This window comes from Trichomycterus rosablanca, chromosome 9 (assembly GCF_030014385.1).
Source record: "Trichomycterus rosablanca isolate fTriRos1 chromosome 9, fTriRos1.hap1, whole genome shotgun sequence".
In the NCBI taxonomy this organism is placed as follows: Eukaryota; Metazoa; Chordata; class Actinopteri; order Siluriformes; family Trichomycteridae; genus Trichomycterus; species Trichomycterus rosablanca.
Genome location: NC_085996.1, coordinates 2,005,333 through 2,026,751, shown reverse-complemented (window position 1 = coordinate 2,026,751; position 21,419 = coordinate 2,005,333). Strand labels below are relative to the sequence as shown.

At 40.5% G+C, this 21,419-nt stretch overlaps 2 protein-coding genes across 6 annotated transcripts in view; both read right to left on the bottom strand.

The window, feature by feature from the left end:
- LOC134320326 (dynein axonemal heavy chain 8-like) overlaps positions 1 to 1,290 on the bottom strand; it is a 58,157-nt gene extending 56,867 nt beyond the window's left edge. The window contains exon 1 of the mRNA XM_063001677.1: positions 1,265 to 1,290. The gene's annotated coding sequence lies outside the window, so the exon portion shown is untranslated. The remainder of the gene's footprint in view (positions 1 to 1,264) is intronic.
- A 3,658-nt stretch (positions 1,291 to 4,948) lies between these two features.
- LOC134320259 (uncharacterized) lies at positions 4,949 to 21,198 on the bottom strand. 5 transcript variants are annotated; one of them, XM_063001589.1, is made up of 8 exons: positions 19,909 to 21,198; positions 19,311 to 19,572; positions 19,179 to 19,216; positions 19,006 to 19,075; positions 15,817 to 18,279; positions 15,085 to 15,116; positions 7,682 to 14,733; positions 4,949 to 6,964 (listed from the first exon to the last, which is right to left on the bottom strand). In XM_063001589.1, the coding sequence occupies exons 2-5, from the start codon at positions 19,564 to 19,566 to the stop codon at positions 17,600 to 17,602; spliced, it is 1,044 nt and encodes a 347-aa protein (XP_062857659.1). In that variant the 5' UTR covers positions 19,567 to 19,572; positions 19,909 to 21,198; the 3' UTR covers positions 4,949 to 6,964; positions 7,682 to 14,733; positions 15,085 to 15,116; positions 15,817 to 17,599. The 5 variants fall into 5 exon arrangements, with proteins under 5 accessions (XP_062857659.1, XP_062857660.1, XP_062857663.1 ...); XM_063001590.1 differs by having other exon boundaries at positions 7,682 to 7,713; XM_063001593.1 differs by having other exon boundaries at positions 4,949 to 6,061; positions 7,682 to 7,713.
- Between the last annotated feature and the right edge of the window lie 221 nt (positions 21,199 to 21,419).

The window sequence follows — 21,419 nt, the reverse complement described above, 5'->3', positions numbered from 1 at the left end:
GGAGGGGCGATTCGAATCCAGACCCTCGGAGTTCATGTTGCTAGGCCACATCTACTCGATCTGCTGCGCACCCGTGCACTGTAGTTAGTTACATAACAGATTTGTCGATACCCAGGTCCTTTTTGTGTGCAGTTTGCATGTTCTCCCCATGTCCATGTGGGTTTCCTCCGGGAACACTGGTTTCCTCCCACAGTACAAAGACGTGCCAAGTTAACTGGAGAAACAAAATTGTCCTTGTGTAACGAGTCAATACCGTTTCTGTCACTCCCCTTGTTGGAGCGCGTAAGCGCGTGCTAAGCCCTACCGCGGCCACGCCCCCTCCCCTTGGCGCTAAGCCCTACCGCGGCCACGCCCCCTCCCCTTGATAGAGCGCGGAGCAAACGCGTGTGACAAGCGCTGCTTCTGCCACGCCCCCCCTCCCCTTCTGGGAGCGCGTGCTAAGCCCTGCCGCGGCCACGCCCCCTCCCCTTGGTGCTAAGCCCTACCGCGGCCACGCCCCCTCCCCTTGATAGAGCGCGGAGCAAACGCGTGTGACGAGCGCTGCTTCTGCCACGCCCCCCCTCCCCTTGTTGGAGCGCGAAAGCGCGTGCTAAGCCCTACCGCGGCCACGCCCCCTCCCCTTGATAGAGCGCGGAGCAAACGCCCCCCTTCCCCTCAGTGAGCCACGGCTCAATCGCGGATGCCTGGAACATCTTCCGTCAGTCCCGTGTGCCACCGGCTCATAGTATTAATCTCGTAGTGCCACGCCCCCCCCGGTCGGCCGCTCGCAAAACCCCTGATGAATGTAACCAGAGTGTGTTAAAATCCTAATAAATAAATAGATTTAAATTCGTTCTGAAGGAATCAGTAAGTAAAAGAATCGATTCAGTAGGACCTGCACCGAGAATTCATAGAGGAATCGATTCATTTACACATTGACTAAAACGAACCGACTCACCAAAAAGAATAATTTGTAAATCATTTGAAACCGTTAACCGGTATAAAACGGGTTCATTGCAAAATCATGAAATGAAAATAAATACCGAACGGTCTAAGTAATAATTTATCTAAATGAATATTAAACAGGACTTACTAACTAGCTCAGAGCCAGGGTCGATTCAGTAGTAACTGTCATTAACGTTAGCTTACCTTTTAACGGACTTACCTTAACTTTACCTTTCAAAATAACGTTTTAAAAATGAATTTCCCTCGAATTTTTGGCTAATATTTCAGTTTCATTTCGATTTCAAATATAAAAGTTATAAATGTTTGGATAGAAAATTACCGATAAGAGAAGAACCGTCTGGTAGAAAACCGTTATTTCGAGTCTCGTGAGAAGAAAGGGCGCGAAGGAATGGTCGCGTCCCAAACCGCACACTGCTGTACTAACTAGTGTGTAAAAACACCATAGATACCATGTTATTGTGCACTCGTTAGGCATCCTATATATTAAACCTGTATGAGATAACGCAGCCAGGAATCCGCATATGTTTGGTATAAAACCAGAATGCACTTACAAAATCATTAAAACGATTATGATAGGTCGCTCATTAATAATAACCTGGACACATATGCAGAAATGTAAAGATTGATAAATTAACATAACAGAAATAAAAGTTACATTCTTTTCTTAATTCTGTGTAAGGCATGACTGGAATACACACTAAAATGCGAAACTTTATTAGTCATTTATACATATTCATATGTACAGTACAATTAAATTCTTTCTTCGCGCATCCCAGCTTGTTTGTGCAGGGTCAGCCAGTGTACGGCCCCCCTGAAGCTTGCTCAAGGGCCCAACAGTGGCTGCATGGCCGAGCTGGGATTCAAACTTTCAACCTTTCGGTTGATAGCCAAGAGCTCTACCCACCAGGCTACCACTGTCCCCACTGTCACTGACCCTAGGCAGAGTGCCAATCCATCACAAGGCTACACACTTTTATATTCACTCGTTCACACACCTAGGGCCACGTTAGGGCAGCCAATCCACCTAGTAACATGTTTTGGGAAAGTGGGAGAAAGCCTGAGTGTCCAGAGGAAACTGTCCCCTATGCATAGTACATCTGGCTTTTTTTTTTTACCAGGCTTAAACATGTGGTCTAAATCAATCATCAATTTCCTTCCAACTTCTAAAACCAATGTGCAGGGAAAACTTTTTTTTTGACCTTTTAAGGCATATATACAGGCATTTTTTTATGCCAAAAAAGCTTGGTTACATTCTATATCAATGGGCGCTCTTTCCCCTGCCTAAAAGAGAAAAATTATAGCAGTATGTTTAAATATGACTTCTTACTTCTTGGTATTTAGGTTGTAAATAGGGTAGTGTCAGTAAACCCAACACATTTTGACAACCTTTTCCTGCTTTACCTGCTTTAACTTTGTGTTGCAACACCAGTACAAGGATATGGCACTGACACGTGCACCTTCCAATGGGTAGGATGTTTGGCATACCCCAGCCCTCAGACATAGCCAATAGTGGCTGTATAGATGCCAGACTGGCTGATAGCACCACAGGGATTTTAACCCCATATTTCAGCAGTTGCGGGATGGTGTGATTTACCACCGTGCCAACAGAGCGTCCGACTTTAAAATATTAAGACAAGATAAGACTTTATTGATCCTCCTAGGAAAATTAAGTTGTTATAGCAGTACAAGACAAGGGTGGCAAAGAATAGAAAGAAACAACAACTAAGAAGAAACATTAAAAATGAAATAAATAAATAAATAAATGAATAAAATACAGATTTAAGAGCTGACAGACAAAATACACACATGGTGTGTGGTTATTTACACTAGGTTGAATTTTTTCTATTTTTAATTGCAACAAAATTGACCTTTATCTGTTTTTAGAGTTATCTGTTCTGGTTAAAGTGAAAAAAAAAAAAACGACTTCAATATTATCTCAGGTCAAGGTTTTGAGATACAAAGTCCATGTGTTAACTGATGCCCCTACGTGGTGGGTAGAAGAGTCTATCTAGAATGCATACTACTATACTAACAGTGTGTAAGCAGAATAAACTAGTGTGCGTGTATGAGCGGTGAGAAGAGTACTATCGAGTACGGTAGTATTCTAAATATCCCGCCTCCTAATCCGTGATTGGAGGACTGGCAGAGGATATGATTGGCTCATACCACGCGGAAGAAAGTGATATTTGCACAAGGGCGGGTTCGTCTGAATACGGGTAGGGTGAAGATTGTGGAAACACCTGTTTTCAGGCAAGACCGTGTAGTTCAGTATGAGTGTAAAGCTGATCCAGCACTCTGAATCCTGAGCTTTGCTGGGACTGTGAGCACTGTGAGTATATAACACATGATTTCTCATTATTTAAATATAAATGTATATGTGTTTTGTGTTTAATATATAATACAGGTTTGCTCGGGTTTTCCTGCATCATCAGTTTGAATGAGCACAGCTAGGCAGGTCAGACCTGATCAGATTCTTGCTGCTTGTGTCTTTCATTGCAGGAACTTTTGCTCTAAAATGTTTAGTTTTTATTGTTTAAATAAGATGTCAAAGCAGCAAGAAACACCACAAGGATGGAAGCTTGAATTTAAAGTGACTTAATCAGGGGTTGTCATTCGTTTCCATGTCAAGGTCCAACTTATCACTACAACAAAACGAACAAAACATTTGAAATGGTGGCATATAAGTAATAATAACAGCTCTCAAAATACTTTATTTATTTTCTTTTCACTAAGCAAATCATCTTGGTCAGGGTTGAGGTGGATTTACAGCACTCATAACCACCGGGCTCATGCGGAAGGTGGATTGCTGCAGGTATGAGAGTGTAAAGTGTGTGTTTGTTCAGTACAGTGTTGGTCAGTCAATTTTCACCACATATATCCACATTTGGACAAATTAATGTTTAAAGACAGCCAAAGGATGCTTTTAACCCATAATTTCTTAAACATTAATGTGAATAAGGTGGACGGTCCAAACCCCACGTTAATGAGTGCAGCACCATTGTGATTGATCAGCGTTCTTCTCTCTCCTGAAGGTCTCGTTTTACTTTAGAGCCACTTTTATTTCTTTTGTTTCTTTTTCATTAGACGTGAAGATTAAACTGTGCTCATTGGATTTAAATAAAGTCGACAGTCTTGCTTGAACAATGCGTGGTGTTTGAGTCTGAAACCTGAAGCAGGGTTACGGTTTAGACAAAAGTTTATGACCCTAGTTGGAGTGTGTAATGGTCCTGGGGGTTTCAGGTTTTAATAACACACTTCTTTGTGTAACATAAAAAATATAATAAATGTTATTTTTATTGATAGTTGAATACTAAAACTGTGAATCTTACAATCTGAAAGAACACCAAATTCATATCATATCAGTCACTTTCTGTTGAGGTAAAGTCTGTTAGTTGATTATTTCTCTCACCCAGGTAATCAAACTCACAGTACTAAATTTTAAATCAGTATAATGTTCATTGAATTAACAAAAATAATAACAGTTAATCAGTAAATTACATAACTAAGTGGTAATTATAGAAGTATAAATCTGTAGGTGAACTATTACTGGGAAATAATATATGATTATCTAGAGTGGATTGAATAGTGGGTAGAACCAGGAGGTTTAGAGCCTGATTGAAGCGTATAAAAAGGATTTGAAACCAAAGACTTCACCATGAGCACGTGAGACATGCGTACCTGTCGGCTGATGAAGGAAGTCTCTGCAGGAAGAGAACCGTAGTTGAATCACTTATGCTTATTTGAATTTATGGTTTAGTCCTTTAGCAGCATTCCGCTACATGGGCTAGTTTGATTGAGCCCATTACAAGTGCATGGACCAGTGGACCTAAAAAATCATTCTCGTTATAATTTTTGTGGAGTAGGGTGGTGGGGTGGTTGATTTGGCTTATGGGGGCATGTCTATCACATGACTAGAGGAGGAATGTAAAACAAGCCGATTTGTGCTTTAATCATGTGTTCTCCAGAACTGTCCACTTTTCTCTCAACAAGAACAGGTAAATAATGAGCGGTGTGTCTTTACTTTATTGAAAGAAGACAAAAGAAAATATCACATTTATCATTTGTGCACATGAATCATGTTACATATGTGATAAACAATAATGTAGAGAACATCTTCACTAAAAGTAAAATTTACTTCAGGTCACATCCAGGAAATAAACTTTTATTCTGTAAAACATAAATGAGTGGAGGGAATGATGATGAGATAAACTGAGATCACTGAGGTTTATTATTACATGTTTTCAGGTGTAAAAACAACTTAAACTGTGAAAACAAACTCTTTTCTCTGCATTTTTTTTAAGACGGCCAGAGCGGGGAGGAAAACCTCTAAAATGCACCTCAGACACAGATTGGTAGGAACCAGAGTCTCGTTATACTTGATGTGCTGCTCTTTAGGTTCTTTAGTACTTAACATGACTGTTGTGTGAATGTTGCTCACAAACATCTGATAATGAATCAGATTCATCATTTTGACCGAGTTTCTCCTTTCATCAGTGATGACCAGAATTTTACGTTCTCTACGTGCTTGGCTGTAGAACCTACTTCCTGATTCTTCCTCATCAGTTAGTGGTTTGTTGTACACCATGACATTTTCAGTTACAAAAAATGGGTACTCTTTGTTTTCCACCATGTTTCTAATTGAGATGTTCTCAAGAACCTTGTTTAACTCTTTCTCACTCCCATCACATTGTTTCATTGCCCAATTCACAAGAACTCGCTCCTGCACTTTCTTCTAAGCTTTTCATTGTCCTTGTTCGTAGCTGAAGGTGCAGAACTACTGGCTAAGGGGTTCTTTTCCCACCTCACATGCCTGTAAATGATTCGACGGGTTGTAGTCTGTGTTCCTCTGAAAAAACAAATCCAGTAAACTTAAAGGGAATGTAGTGTCGTTCATTACATCAAGGAACCACCCAAGTTCATCGTTGTTTTTAATCTTATCCATGTCATCAGCATAAAAACACACTCTTTTTCAGCTTCTTATTTTTCAGATAATCCTCCAGAGCCTTCATTTCACCTTGATCGAGCTTCTTCTCCAGGTCATCAATCAGATTCTGGCTGTTTTTGGGATCAGAGACCCATTCGTCCAGTTTGGCCATGGTGGATACAGACCTGAGATCTGTTTTAAATTTAGACAATTTTCAGATAGTAAAAAAATCATCAACATAAAACATTTATTGTAAGATAACTAATGCCAAGTTCACACTACACGACTTTCCGAGTTATCAGGTCGCTGTACAGTTCACACTACATGACTGGATCTCTTGTAACCGGGAGTCTTTCAGGTGTGTCTGTATTTCACACTACAGGACTGATCGGTGATAGGGGGTTTCACACTACACCATCTATCACCAACTGGATCACCAACTTCTCTGGTCTCCCAAACTACGTTTTGTCACGAAAACACACGTGAGAAGTGACAAGGGGTTTAATGATACCACGTCCAAAAATACACTCAACAAGTAGCGAGCGATCAAAGTTTGTGTGCTGATGTGCAGCGTAAAATCAAAGAGGAAAAATAAATGAATCTGAGTGGATTTGGCAACACGACCAGCATGGATTGTTCTATAGTGAGTTGGAGGTTAATAAATATTGTTTGCAATGCAGCGTGGGTGTTTTGTAGAGAACAATAAGGTCAGAAATACTGTAAAACTCGTGTGTGTGCTGATGTATTCTGATATAAACTATATTACACCCCTGTACCACCTGTTTACACTCCTCCCCTGCGTTTCCCCTCACACCAGATCTTGCGTTCTTATTGGCTGTTCAACACTCACTGCCAGTTGGGCAACTCAGATCAGATATCTGACATACTAGAAATCTCGCTTTGACGAAAGCCGAGTTGTTCCCGAGCCGGCAAATCTAGCGCTGACCAGTCGCGAACGAAAATCAGGGCAAAAATCGTGTAGTGTGAACCAGGCATAAACGCACATGTACACCTACAGTGCTGTAAGAACCTTTTGGCCCCCCGTCTGTTTGAAAGTCTCAGTTACTGTATGTTTGTCACACTGAATGATTTCAGCTAAAGAAATAAAACATGAAATGAAACAAGTTGAGGCGCAGAGAACTTCTGAATAGAATTGCTGTACAGCGTTCTCTTTGTGTAACAGAGTTTCAGGTTGTATTTCTCAAAGCAGAGGCGATTTTCTGAAGTACTCCCGAGCCTAAGTGGCTGTATTTATCACAGTATCATGACTGTTTCTCATGCAATGATATCTGATAGCCCATTTTGTCCAAAAGGATTCTTGAACAGGTTCGGTTCAGGCTTCTTAAAACCTTGGTGCTTTTTAAAGAACTGGTAGCGTTTCCACCAGTAATTGGGAGCCGCAATGCGTCATAAACAGTGGGCGTGGCATGAGAAAAGTAACAGTACTAACACAATGGTGTAGCAGGTAGATTACCTGTGAGTGTTTGTGCTGTTTTTATAATTATCTATTAATATAATGAACTATTAAAAGATTTAGAAGGCGACTAGGTGTGAGACGATTGGTGAACCATTTGAAGGTTTCGTACATTTAACAGTGACTTCCACCCTCGACCCTCGATGGACTGAGACTGAGAATACACTGAATCTTTTCACAATATTATGTAGGGTAGATGGTGAATGACCCAAATTATTTGCAATCTTGCTTTGAGAAATGTTGTTTTTGTACTGACTGGCAATTCCTAATAAAGTTTTGAAGTTTTGAGCCATGACAGAAGCCCCCAGTTATAATATTTATAATATTTTTGAACTTACTTAGTGCAGCCATAGCTACATTAGTCTGGATCCTGCACATAATGAAAAAAAAAATTCAATAAAATACAGACTAAACCATAAATACAGCATGAAAAAGAATTTGCTCCTTCCTGATTTATTTAATTTTAGCGTATTTGTTTAAATAATACAGTTCTTGTCTTGTACTGTATATAAAATCAAATGACCCAGTGTGGAAAAATCTGGTCCTCAGACTTGGCACAGTTTTTCCCCAAATACCCTGATACAACCCTCCTATTTCTGTCCGGGCTTGGGACCTGCGCTAAGATCGCAATCTCTGAATCCATGGTACATAAAACAAATCTTGTTTTTGGACTATTTTAATTGAACACAGGTTTAAAATTTTTTTTATCAAAATTGAAAAAAATTGTCAGTTTTCCCTCTGGTTTAACTTGGGTTTGTATGTGTGTGTGTGTGTGTGTGTGTGTGTGTGTGTGTGTGTGTGTGTGTGTGTGTGTGTGTGTGTGTAATAGAGAGGTTTTTTCTTCACAGTGTCTCAGTTAGGATTGAATTCTGTGCACTTTGGCGCCGGTTACACAGCAGCGCTGCCTCCTCCAACACGTGTGAAGTTCTCTGTAGATTTCCTGTGTGTGTGTGTGGGTGTATTTTACTTTAAAGTTTTACTATTTTTAAATCTATTTAACAAGTCTTGGTTTATTTAAACTTGCTTTCATGCTCTGGTCATTATTTTTGTCACACTAATGTCACAGAAAGCCAAACAGAATCGTCAATAATGTGTTTCAGGCATCCACATACTTTTTATTTGTTTTATTTCCAGCGACAGAATCAACACAAAAAAAACTTTAAGAACATGGAAAATATAAACATAAAACTGTAAACTTTTCAGCTAATCATATTTCTAGACTAAACAGAGTTTTTACTTTCCGTCTAATGAAAGTTATGCCTGGTTCACACTACACGACTTTTGCCCAGATTTTCTGGTCGGCGCTCGGGAGCAACTCGGCGTTCGCTCTGCGATTGAAACTCGACTCTCAATCGCTATGTGTGAACTACTCAACAACTCGATCCAAACGACTGAAGAGAGATATCTAGCATGTCAGATATTTGAATCTGAGTTGCCCGACTGGCAATGAGTGCTGTGTCAAACAGCCAATGGGAACGCAAAATACGGTGTGAGGGGAAACGCAGGGGAGGAGTGTAAACAGGTGGGACAGGGGCGTAATATAGTTTATATCAGAATACATCAGCACACACACAACCTTTACAGTATTTCTGACCTTATCGTTCTCTACAAAACACCCACGCTGCATTGCAAACAATATTTATTAACCTCCAACTCACTACAGAACAATCCATGCTGGTCGTGTTGCCAAATCCACTCAGATTCATTTATTTTTCTCTTTGATTTTACGCTGCACATCAGCACACAAACTTTGATCGCTCGCTACTTGTTGACGTGCATTTTTGGACGTGGTATCATTAAACCCCTCGTCACTTCTCACGTTTGTTTTTGTGACAGAACGTAGTTTGGGAGAGCAGAGAAGCTCGCCTGCGATTCCAGTTGGTGATAGATGGTGTAGTGTGTGAAACCCCCTATCACCCATCAGTCGTGTAGTGTAAAATACACACCGACCTGAAAGACTCCCGATTACAAGAGATCCAGTCGTGTAGTGAGAACTGTACAGCGACCTGACCACTTGGAAAGTCGTGTAGTGTGAACATAAGTAAACTTAAAACACCAATTAATCTTCATTATTAAACCTGTAGAGCTTTAAAAACACAAAGTTCTGATTTTAGAAGCTGTTGTTTGTGGTAAATCTTCACTTACCTTTCAGGTGGCTGGATTGTAGAGCTCAGAAGTAACTTCCTTATTCTATTATTCTCACACTAGTGGTGGGTGGATCGATCCAAATATCGATAGTATCGATACCAACGTTGGTACTGGAATCGGATCGATACCAACGTGATGGGATCGATACTTACGTTTCAGTTTTTTTCTCGGCTACATTCAGTACCTTTCTCCCGTTTTATCAAAAATTGGACTTGTGTGTGTGTGTGTGTGTGTGTGTGTTTGTGTGTGTGTGTGTGTGTGCAAACTAGAGCTGGGTGGTTCCTGAATCACCCGGGTTAATGATTCGAATCTTTGTACTGAATCAGGAATCACGAGTCTGAGATGTCAATGAACCTGGATCCTATAAGTCCTCTGACTGGCTGCTGTTAAGTACACAAGACCAGTGATCAGACTCACGGAAACACCGGGATGATTTGGCTGAACCGGCTTCACTCCAGTCCGTGAATCTCAGTAATAAGATAAATATTCTGATAAACAAGCGGTTAAACACACTGGTGTTCGTTATGTGGCTGATTTTATGCACGTTATTATTATTATTATTATTATTATTATTATTATTATTATTATTATTATTATCAGTAGTAGTGATGTAGATTAGTAATGCAGCATATTTCCTTGTAAGCAGAACAACAACAAAATATAGTTATATTATTATTATTATTATTAACATGCAAATGCTTACAGACTACTTAATTACTGTACCACTTAAGGAGTATCATAGCCCCCATGGTAATTTATTGACTGTTTGTTTTTGTGCCACTGTGGCTGCCTGACTGGGTGAAGTTAAAATGGCAATTTATTGTTGACCATCCCCCTTGAACCCTTGACCCATTAATATACCCATCTGATTGCTAGGTGAGTCCACCCCCCTCTCCCCCATGATCAAGATTCCACTTAGAAAAAAGTGTCAACTTGTCACTGACAGGAGAAGTGTGAGGAGACAAGAGAATTAAGAGAGAAGGATTTATTTACAGAAGACAAGAGCACGGAGGACAAGTGATATCTAGATGCATTTTCATGCAGTAAATCAATCGCAATCAAGATGTCAGTAAAGTGACTCAAGTGACTCAAATGACTCAAGTGAACCGGATCACATTACTGAGTGACTCAGATTAACCTGAGTCCATAAAATGAACCGAATTTAGCACCACTATCTTTTACATATTATGCCTGGTTCACACTACACGATTTTTGCCCTGATTTTCGCTCGGCGAAAACAAAAGAATATCACATTTATCATTTGTGCACATGAATCATGTTACATATGTGATAAAGAGTAATGTAGAGAACATCTTCACTAAAAGTAAAAATCATCAAAGCGTTTTGAAGATTGTACATTTACTTCAGGTCACATCCAGGAAATAAACTTTTACTCTATAAAACATAAATAAATGAACAGAATGATGTTCCACGTGCACTGAGATGAACTGAGATCACTGAGGTTTATTATTACTCGTTTGTTTTCTGGTGTGAAAACTTCTCTTTTCTCTGTTTTTTTTTTAAGACGGCCAGAGCGGGGAGGAAAACCTCTAAAATGCACCTCAGACACAGATTGGTAGGAACCAGAGTCTCGTTATACTTGATGTGCTGCTCTTTAGGTTCTTCGGGCCTTAACATGATTGTTGTGTCAATGTCACACAAAAACATCTGATAATTAATCAGATTCATCATTTTGACCGAGTTTCTCTTTTCATCAGTGATGACCAGGATTTTTTTGTTTGTCAATTTCTACTTTATTGTACTTCATGAGGTTTTTTTGTTCTTCAGTTAGTGGTTCGTTGTACACCATGACTTTTTCTGCTACAAGAAATGGGTACTCACTGTGTTCTACCACATTTCTTATTGAGATGTTCTCAAGAACCTTGCTTAACTCTTTCTCACTCCCATCACATAGTTTCATTGCCCAATCCAGAAGAACTCGGTGCTGTGTTTCCTTTCTTCTAAGCTTTTCATTGTCCTTGTTCAGAGCTGAAGGTGCAGAACTACTGGCTGAGGGTTCTTCTCCAACTTTTTATTTATTTTCCAACTCACAAATATGGTCATATTCTAGATGTCATCTGTTCTAATAATGGGATTGTCAGTAAATTCTCTGGGCACTCTACCGGCCTATCTGATCACCTCTTTATTTCCTTCTGTGCCTCCTTACCCGTTCCCAAGTCTCATCCCAAACTGCTACGTTCATACTGAAATCTCTCTGCTGCTGATCCCTCTTCCCTGTCTACTCTTCTTAGTGTGTCTCATTTCAATGACATCTGTTTACTTCACTCTCTCGATGAGGCTACACTATCATACAACACAACACTGGCAAGGATTTTTGACACCCTGGCACCGATTAAGTCCCGGTTTGTGCCTTCCTCTCATTCTGCACCCTGGTTCAACGGCGAGCTTCGTGCCCTCAAAACGTTGGGTCGGCGCCTAGAGCGGCGTTATAAGAAATCTGGCCTCACGGTTCATTTTTTGGCATTTACGGACCACGTGGCCGATTATAAAGCGGCCCTAAATAAAGCTCGCTGTTTGTACTACACTGAGGTGTTTAAAAAAGCTGGTCAAAATCCTAAACGGCTGTTCACCACAGTCAAAAAACTAGTATGCCCCCCCAGTGACCCAGTTGTCCCTTCCCCTGGTTTGTGTGAGGCCTTCCTTAACTTTTTTAGTGACAAGGTGTCAACTATCTATAGGGGGCTTCAGGGTGCACCTGCATATGCCCCATCCCATCTTTCGCTGGTGCCTGGTTCTGAACTTTTCTCTTTGTTCCTACCAGTTGATTTTGCTGAAGTTTCACAAATCATCACTAAGTCAAAGTCTACCACATCCGCCCGTCTAGACCCAATCCCTACCTTCCTCCTTCAGTCCTCTGTGCCTGCTTTTGCTGCCCCTATCTGTCACATGGTCAATTTATCACTTTCTTCTGGCTATGTTCCTCCATCATGGAAACTCGCTGCAGTCGAAAGAGTCGTGGCATCCCAGCTGCTTGATTTCTTAAATTCTAATCACCTGCTCGAAGATTTTCAATCTGGTTTCCGTCCATATCATAGTACAGAGACTGCATTGCTTTGCGTTTTAAATGACCTCCTTCTGTTCGCTGACAAAAGGCTGGTCTCTATGCTTCTACTTCTCGAACTCACTGCCGCATTTGATACTATAAACCACACTATTCTTCTGTCCAGACTGTCCAATATTGGTCTTTCCGGCCTGCCACTTGCATGGTTTAAATCATACCTCTCTGACAGGCAACATTTTGTGCAGCTAGGGTGCCATGTCTCAAATAATGCATACATACATCAGGGTGTGCCGCAGGGCTCGGTCCTTGGACCATTGCTATTTATTCTATACATCTCTCCCCTGGGTGAAATTTTCCGAAATCACGGGTTAAAATTCCACTGCTACACGGACGACACACAGATTTATCTTAGCCTTAGGCCCTCTGATCCCTTTCCTCCTACTGCTCTCTCCAGGTGTCTTCAAGATCTCATCCTATGGCTGCGGGTGAATTATCTTCAATTAAATACTGATAAAACTGAGCTTCTGTATATTGGCTCGAAAGCTGCACTTTCCTCTTTCTCTTGCCCTGTTCTTCTCATTGGGAACACCTCTGTTTTTCCTGCTGCTACTGCACGGAACCTTGGTGTGACAGTCGACCCTCTCCTAACTTTTCAGCCCTACATCCGCTCCATCACAAAGTCTGCTTACTTCCACCTACGTAACATTTCTCGTCTTCGCCCCATGATTTCACCTCAGACAGCAGAGCTTTTGGTCCATGCTTTTGTTACTTCTCGGCTGGACTATTGCAACTCACTGCTCTATGGTCTTCCTAACAAGTCGATACGCCCTCTACAACTTATTCAAAATGCTGCGGCCAGGATCCTCACATCCACTCGAAAACACGACCATATCACCCCGGTTTTGGAGCAATTGCATTGGCTCCCTGTGCATAAACGCCTCCAATTTAAAATACTACTCCTTACTTTTAAAGCCCTTCATGGACTTGCCCCGGTCTACCTCTACCATCTGCTGACACCTTACAAACCCAGGCGTTCACTCAGGTCCTCCAATGCTGGCCTGCTGGCCACACCTAGATTTAGGCTGTCAACCTTGGGTGGCAGATCATTTAGTGTGGCTGCCCCCACTCTGTGGAACGCTCTCCCTTCTTCTCTTCGCTCTGTCTCTTCACTTCCACAATTTACATCTCTGTTAAAAACCCATCTCTTCAATTAACTATGTTTTCTTTTGTACCTCACTGAACTGTTTATTGTTCGATGTAAAGCGACCTTGGGTATCTTGAAAGGCGCTATATAAATTTAAAGTATTATTATTATTATTCTCCCACCTCACACACCTGTAAATGATTCGGTAGGTCTGTGTCCTTCTGAAAAAACAAATCCAGTAAACCTAAAGGGAATTTAGTACCGTTCATCACATCAAGGAACCACCCAAGTTCATCGTTGTTTCTAATCTTATCCATGTCATCAGCAGTGAGACACAGGGTGTGTTCGAAAAGCTAGTGTGCTGTCTACATAGGCAGCATTTTACGTCATCCTGTGCGCGCTCCCGAGAAGGAGGCTGTTCGAAATCCTAGATGCCTTAAAATCCTCACTTCTGAGGCATCTTATTATTTCAATGTTATTTTGGCTCAAGAACGAGTGAGCTCCGACGCTGCCTTAGTGATCAAGACAATCCCAGCATTCATGGCTGACGGGGCGGAGAAACGAATGGAGTTATTTTCAAACGTAAATAAAATATTACTGATTTTTAACTTGTATAAACTTGTACCGAGTGTTTTTATTTGCAAGTTCGGGCTTGTCAGGAAATTTAACCGTTATCGGTACATGAAGGGAGATGTTATTGACGTTAGCGTGCTGTGCTACCTCAGTTTATTGGTTTTAATGGCAAGATGCTAAATGCTAAACGTGAAATGCTAAACCCGATGTTATCGCTATCTAAGTAGTGCGTTCGAATAACCTGCCTTTTAAGTCACTGACTTATTAGAATACTCTCTACTAAGTCAGCTGCCTATGTAGACAGTAAGACAGCAAGGCAGCTCCCTAGGTTTTCGAACACACCCACAGACTCTTTTTCAGCTTCATGTCTTTCAGATAATCCTCCAGACCCTCCATTATACCCTGAGCGAGCTTCTCCTTCAGGTCATCAATCAGGTTTTGGCTGATTCTGGGATCAGAGACCCATTCTTCCAGTTTGGCAGTGGTGGATACAGACCTGAGATCTGTTTCAAATTGGATAGTGAAAAACCATCAATATAAAACATTTATTTTTAATTGACTAAAGCAAACAGTAACTGACTGTTTCTCATGCAATATCTGAGGGCATGAAAGTCTCGTACATTTAAAAGTGGCTTCCAGCCTTGCCCTACATCGACTGAGATTGTGAGTTCCCTGAATCTTTTTACAATATTATGTAGGGTAGATGGTGAATGACCCACATTATTTGCAATCTTGCTTTGAGAAATGTTTTTTTTTAACTGACTGGCAATTCTGAATAAAGTTTAGAAGTTTTGAGCCATGGCAGAACCCCTCAGTTTTATTATTTATAATATTTATAATATTTCTGAACTTACTTATTGCACCCATAGCTTCGTCAGTCTGGATCCTGCACATAACGAGAAAAAAAATTAATAAAACTAAACTTTCCATGAATCCATGGTACATAAAAACAATAAAAATTTATTATATAAAAATCTTGTCTTTGGACTTTTTTAATTGCACGCAAGTTTTAAAAATGGAAATAATCGTTGTTTCACTGAACTGAGGTAGAATAGAGGTGATTCTTCACAGGGTGTCAGTTAGGATTGAATTCTGTGCAATTTGGCGGCCTCTGCCGGTTACACACAGCGCTGCCTCTTCAGACACGTGTGAAGTTCTCTGTAGGTTTCCTGTAGTTCGTGGGTGTGGGTTATTTTACTTTAAAGTTTTACTATTTTTAAATCTAATTAACAAATCTTGGTTTATTTAAACTTGCTCTCATGCTCTGGTCATTATTTTTGTCACACTAATGTTACAGAAAGCCAAACAAAAACGTCAATAATTAGTTTCAGGCGTCCACATACTTTTTATTTGTTTTTATTTCCAATAAGTGACAGAATCAACACAAAAAACTTAAATAAAAGGGAAAAATTTAACATGAAACTGTACATTTTGCAGCTAATCATATCTCTTGACTACATAGAATCTGTCTGATGTAAGTAAGTAAACTTAAAACAGTAAATAATCTCCATTATTAAACCTGTAGAGCTTTAAAAACACAAAGTTTTGATTTTAGAAGCTGATCTCTGTGGTAAATCTTCACTTACCTTTGTGGTGGTTGGATTGTGGAGCTCTGTGTTAGTTTACCGAGGTTCTTGTGACCCTCACTGCGGTTGGAATAATAAAGTGTGTGGACGTCATAATGAGGCAAAGTCCAACACTGCTGAAAACTACTGGAATCATATCATGACATGAGTGATAAAAAAGATAAAATGCTCAGTTTTATTCTTGGGATTTTATTAATATTAACAGCTGATCTTATACAGTGACTGAATTAGTGGAACATAAACTTTAAAACGTTCAGCTTCAGTTTTCTGTGCAGGACACCAAAGTACACAGTGGCAGCTTGGCAGTGGTGGGGCTTAAACCAGTGACCTTTTGATCTAGTACCTTTACTACTGAGCTACCACTGCCCTGTCAAACCTAAAAAAACATAAAAAATGAGATTTCTTTTCTTCTTTCGGCTGCTCCTGTATGTAGGAGTCGTGTGTGATTAAAAACCCTGGTACGATGTTCTTCTGTTGGAATGCGGTCTCAGAAGGTTGGAATGATTTTTTCAGTCTGTCTGATATTAAAAGTAGTTTGATTTGAAACTTCTGTGTGACAAATATGCAAAAATAGGAGAAATTTTACAGCTTTGTGCAGGTATTGTTTTAAAAATCAATAAAAGAAATAAAAAAACAGTAAATATTTTTTTTCTGAGTATTTTCAGCACAGACGTCCTTAATCAGCCAGTCGACGAGTGTGGAAACAAAACAATGGATTAAAAAACATTCATGATCGGGGCTGCAGTGTGAAGCCGTGAACGTTAAAGACTCAAAATATTGAGAAATAATCAAAATCTTGGATTATATCTGAACAAATGGACGTATTTTCCCAGCGTAAGATGACAGTTTGGGTTTGTAACCTAGGCAAAACTCCTGTTCCATGTACTGTTCTCTGATCCTCCACAAATACACTAACGAGGATTTTCTTTCCGCCCTTGGATCGTTTTCAGATACGAGTCCAGTCTTTCTTTTCTTTGAATATTTTTGAACACAGCGAGAGCAGGAGCGAACACCTCCAGGATGCTCCTCAGGCAGCGATTTACAGGAACCTCGGACTCCTCAAAGCCGATCTGCTTCTCTTTAGGCTCTTTAGAACCTAAGAGGACAGTTTTCTGAATGTCACACACAAACATCTGATAATGGATCAGACTTGTGGTCTCTGTGGAGTTCTTCTTCTCATCCTTCACGACGATGATCTGTTCTTCACCAGTTTGTGGGTTCTTAAACACTGTGATGTTTTCAGCTATGAAGAACGGGTACTCGCTGTGTTCTACTACGTGTTTTACTGAGATACGGTCGAATAATTTCTTGAACTCCTCCTCACTGCCGCTGCATTGATTCATTAACCAGTTACAAAGCACAGTGCCGTACTGCTCGATTCTTCTGTTCGGCTGTCCTTCCACGTTCCTCCTCTTCTCTCTTTTTGGTTTTGGGTTCTTTAATGAAGACATGTTGGAGCAGTTGGCTTTCTTAAGCTCTTCACCCGTGTTCCTTAGTGTGTCCGTGCGTTTTTCTAGCCGTCCACCATCTGCGGACTGTAGTTGAAGGTCTCGGCTCCAAGTACTAGGGGGAACGTCTTCAAGCTTTGGAAAAATGATCATTCCTTGTGGTCCATCCGGCTCATCAAAATCATCTCCATGATTGTAACTGCTCTGCTGCTTATCTTCTGGCTCCAAACCTTCCACAACCAGACCACCGCTCTTTCTTCAAATGAGGTATCGACTTTGTCCTGTAGCTTGGACTGTAGCTGGACAACTTGCTCTTTTTGGCAAACAGAGGAACATTAAAAAAGGTTTTGAGAGGATGTTTGAGGAGGACAGTCAGTGTCGTCCATTTCCTGCTTTTCTTTTAATTCCCTGGTTCCTCCACTGCTTCTGACAGCTTGCTGAATCTGATCTGCGTTTTCTGTTGGGTGTGGAACGTCCGCTTTGAAGTCTAGGTCTGCGCTTTTGGACTCGTAATCCGTGACCTCCATGTTGTGTGTGTGACTGACATCAGTGACACCTTCACATATGAACACGTCCTCATTTGGGAACACAGTGTGAGGAAACACTCTGCTATTAAAACTTGAGCTGCATGAAGATCCGTATCCACTGCTGTTCAAATCATCTGCATTATGGTTTATGGAGTCGTCGTAATTACTGTACTGTTCAGGCTTTTTCTTGGCTGTTGAGGCCTTACTTCTGACCTTCTCAAAAAAGTGGTCAAGTGTATTTTTAGGAAATTTGGCTCCTTTAACGTCTGTAAGAAATGAACGAAGATCTTTTCTCTGTCTGATCTCGTTGATCTCTTTAGCAGTGAGACACAGACTCTTTTTCAGCTTTATGTCCTTCAGATAATCCTCCAAACCCTCCATTTCACCCTGAGCAAGCTTCTCCTTCAGGTCATTAACCAGTTTTTCACTGATTTTAGGATCAGAGACCCAGTCGTCCAGTTTGGCCATGGTGGATAAGGTCTTGAGATCTGTTTCAAAACCACACAAAGTTGTTGTTAATAAAATACACTTACATTTCCTGACTTGGTAGAGCATTTAAACAATTAATCATTAAAGATCAAATTAACAAAAATGTCAATGTGTGTGTTTACCAATTAATGTAAAACATTTACTAATAAAAAATCTTAAATGTCAGAATTGCAGCAATTTAATTCCACATCCGACTACAATCGACAGAAATCTTCAAAAGTAATAATAATAATAACAGTAATAATAATAGTAATAATAATAATGTTTTGATTATATAGCACCTTTCACAGTCTCAAGGTCACTTTACAGTAGAGGGAAAAACCAAAATACTGACTAAAAAGAAAAGTCTAGAGATTTAAAAAAGTGATATAAGAACAATCTTGGGGTGGAGAGTTTCAGGGCTTAGGAGCAACAGCACTGAAAGATCTGCCACCCTTGAGGACAGTTTAGTCAGAGGCGTAGAGAGGAACCTTCCACCGGAGGACCTTAAGGAGCGAGAGGGAGTGTAGGGGTGTAAGAGCTCTTAAACAAAAGCTGGGGCCAGACCATGGAGAGCTTTAAATGTAAGAAACAGAATTTTGAATTTGATGCATGATGTGATTGAAAGCCAGTGCAATTCTCTGATTTCAAACAGTGAAAGAGAAACTGGGAAAAAAACAGAGAAAAGACGAAAAGCAGATGAGAAGTGGCAGCAAGATGCGCACAACATACTCTGAACTCAGTACCTGGTGATGTTTGGAGATCACAATCTGTTTCATCCATGGCTTCATGGTTCTGGATTCTCTGTCTTTTTTCCTATGTGGGTTCACCAGAGAGAAAATGTGACTCTAATACAATTCTAAATGTCTATAAATCCCAGAGTTACAAACAGAACCGAAGCTTTCACCACGTTACTCACTCTCGAGTGGCTCGGTTCCGGAGTCTCTGTCTTTTCTGCTTTAAAATAAAAAGAACATGAATAACTGAGAATTCAGAAAATGTTCCATCTTTTTAATCTTCAGGATGAATCACACCGCATGAAGCTACTTACCCAGATCTTCCATCACATGAGACTCGTGTCTCTTCAGCCATTCTAATGTTAATTCATAGGCCTTACTGCTGTTCAGATGCTTATAAACTGTCCTCATCTGCTCCTCTTCTGGTTTCTGGCTACTGATCTCATTCAATGCTTCCTTAGAAATCACTTCCTTCTCAAGCAGACAATCAGCCAGACCGTTTACGCTCTTCACTCGGCCCACGATTTCACTCCTGTGGACCTTCAGGAACCGTTCGGCGGGGGACGCCATCTTCACCTGTTCAAAATCAACCACAATGTCGGTGCACTTTTTTATATTGAAGCATCTGTAATGGTTAAGTGGGTCAAACTGGTTAAGAGTAAGTCAGCATGAATCGAGCTTCAGCAACATTCACACCAAACTCCTCGCCCTGTGTCATGATGGACCTCACTCTCTCGATCTAAATAAATCTGAATCGTGAACTGGTTCTGTTCAGGCTTTTAAGAATCTCTGTACTATTCTGAGAACCGCCGGTGCTATTGGACCCGAGGATGTGTCACCAGCAGACGGGGCGCTGCACAATGCACGGCTGGAGTAAACATGAGCAAGAAGCCGAAGGAGTGCATAGATTACCTGTGAGGATTTGTGCAGCTGTTACAGATGTACAGGCAGTATGGATCAACTATTTGTGATAAGAGAACGTTCTTGTTCCTCTACAGCCTGACACGCCCTCAGATGTTGGCACGGCATGTTGAAGACAAAAAAGAGTGATTAGGTTTACAAACTAAAACACTGTTTGAAAATGGCTGTTTGTGCACAGAAATAAAGGAAAGGCCCTTCACCATACTGTTGCTATAAATATGAGAATATTTTATTTATTTGATGTTATTGATGTATAACTGATGTGCCTGTTAGAACCGTTAAAGAGTGAGAACAGCAAAAAAATCAGATTGTCCTATTTTCTATGCAAAATACTAATTCACTGGGCAAATGGCAGGAAACACCCTGGACAGGTCGCCAGTCCATCACAGAACACACACACACACACACGAGTAAATTTTGCAGCTCCAGTTGTTTTTGCGTGTGTGAGAGAAAACCCGGAGAACCTGATGGAAACCCACACTGACCCCTGCTCACCCAGCCTGCTAAGAAATCGAACCCAGGACTTTCTTGCTGTGACGCAACAGCACTACCCTTTGCGCCACTCTGCCACAAAAAATAATAATTTTGTTCATTGTTTATTACATGAATGTAACTGTTGGGTAGAAATGGCGTCAGTATAAACAAAATATGTCTTTTTCTCCACTTAGGGCTGTAATTCATGTTATTATCACAGTTCAGCAATATTCTTTTACATTAGATCAGTGCTTTTAGATCAGTGTTTCCTGTTTACATGGTTTCTTTCTAATAACACTGTGATATACAGCATCATAACTAACAAATGAATAGTTACATAAATAAATGAATCACTGAATATAAGGAGATGCACATTAATAGTCCAGAATTTTATCTTCAGGGGCAGTGATAGCTCAGTGGTTAAGGTACTGGACTAGTAATCAGAAGGTTGCCGGTTCAAGCCCCACCACTGCTAAGTTGCCACTGTTGGGCCCCTGAGCAAGACCATTAACCTCAACTGCTCAAAATCATGTTCAGGTCATAATTGTGAGTCGCTTTGGATAAAAGTGTCTGCTAAATGCCGAAAATGTAGATAAGAATCGTGTTTTTGGTGCAAGATATAAACTTTCACTTTCAGTTTAGTAACACATTTATTCATTATATTAGTTTAAGCATATTTTACACGACAGTGTTAATAAATTATTATTAACACGTAATAAATTAACAATAATAAATGTTTCATTTTGCAGCCGTAATAAAGAAAAGCATTTCTCACATCAGCAGCGTGAATATTAAACGTTCTTACCTGGCGGAGATCAGACTGTAGAGCAAAGAGGAAATGCCCTGCTCCTGATTGTGTCAGATAGAATAAAGGTAAAAAATGTCACACAGAGAGACGAACTTCAGACTCATGTCAGGACTCGTCACGTGTGGGAGGAGAAACCAACATGGAACCTTCATTCATTTCTTTATTCAGACCTTCAACTGCTTTAGGGACAACTGTTTGAGGGACAGTGGTAGCCTAGTGG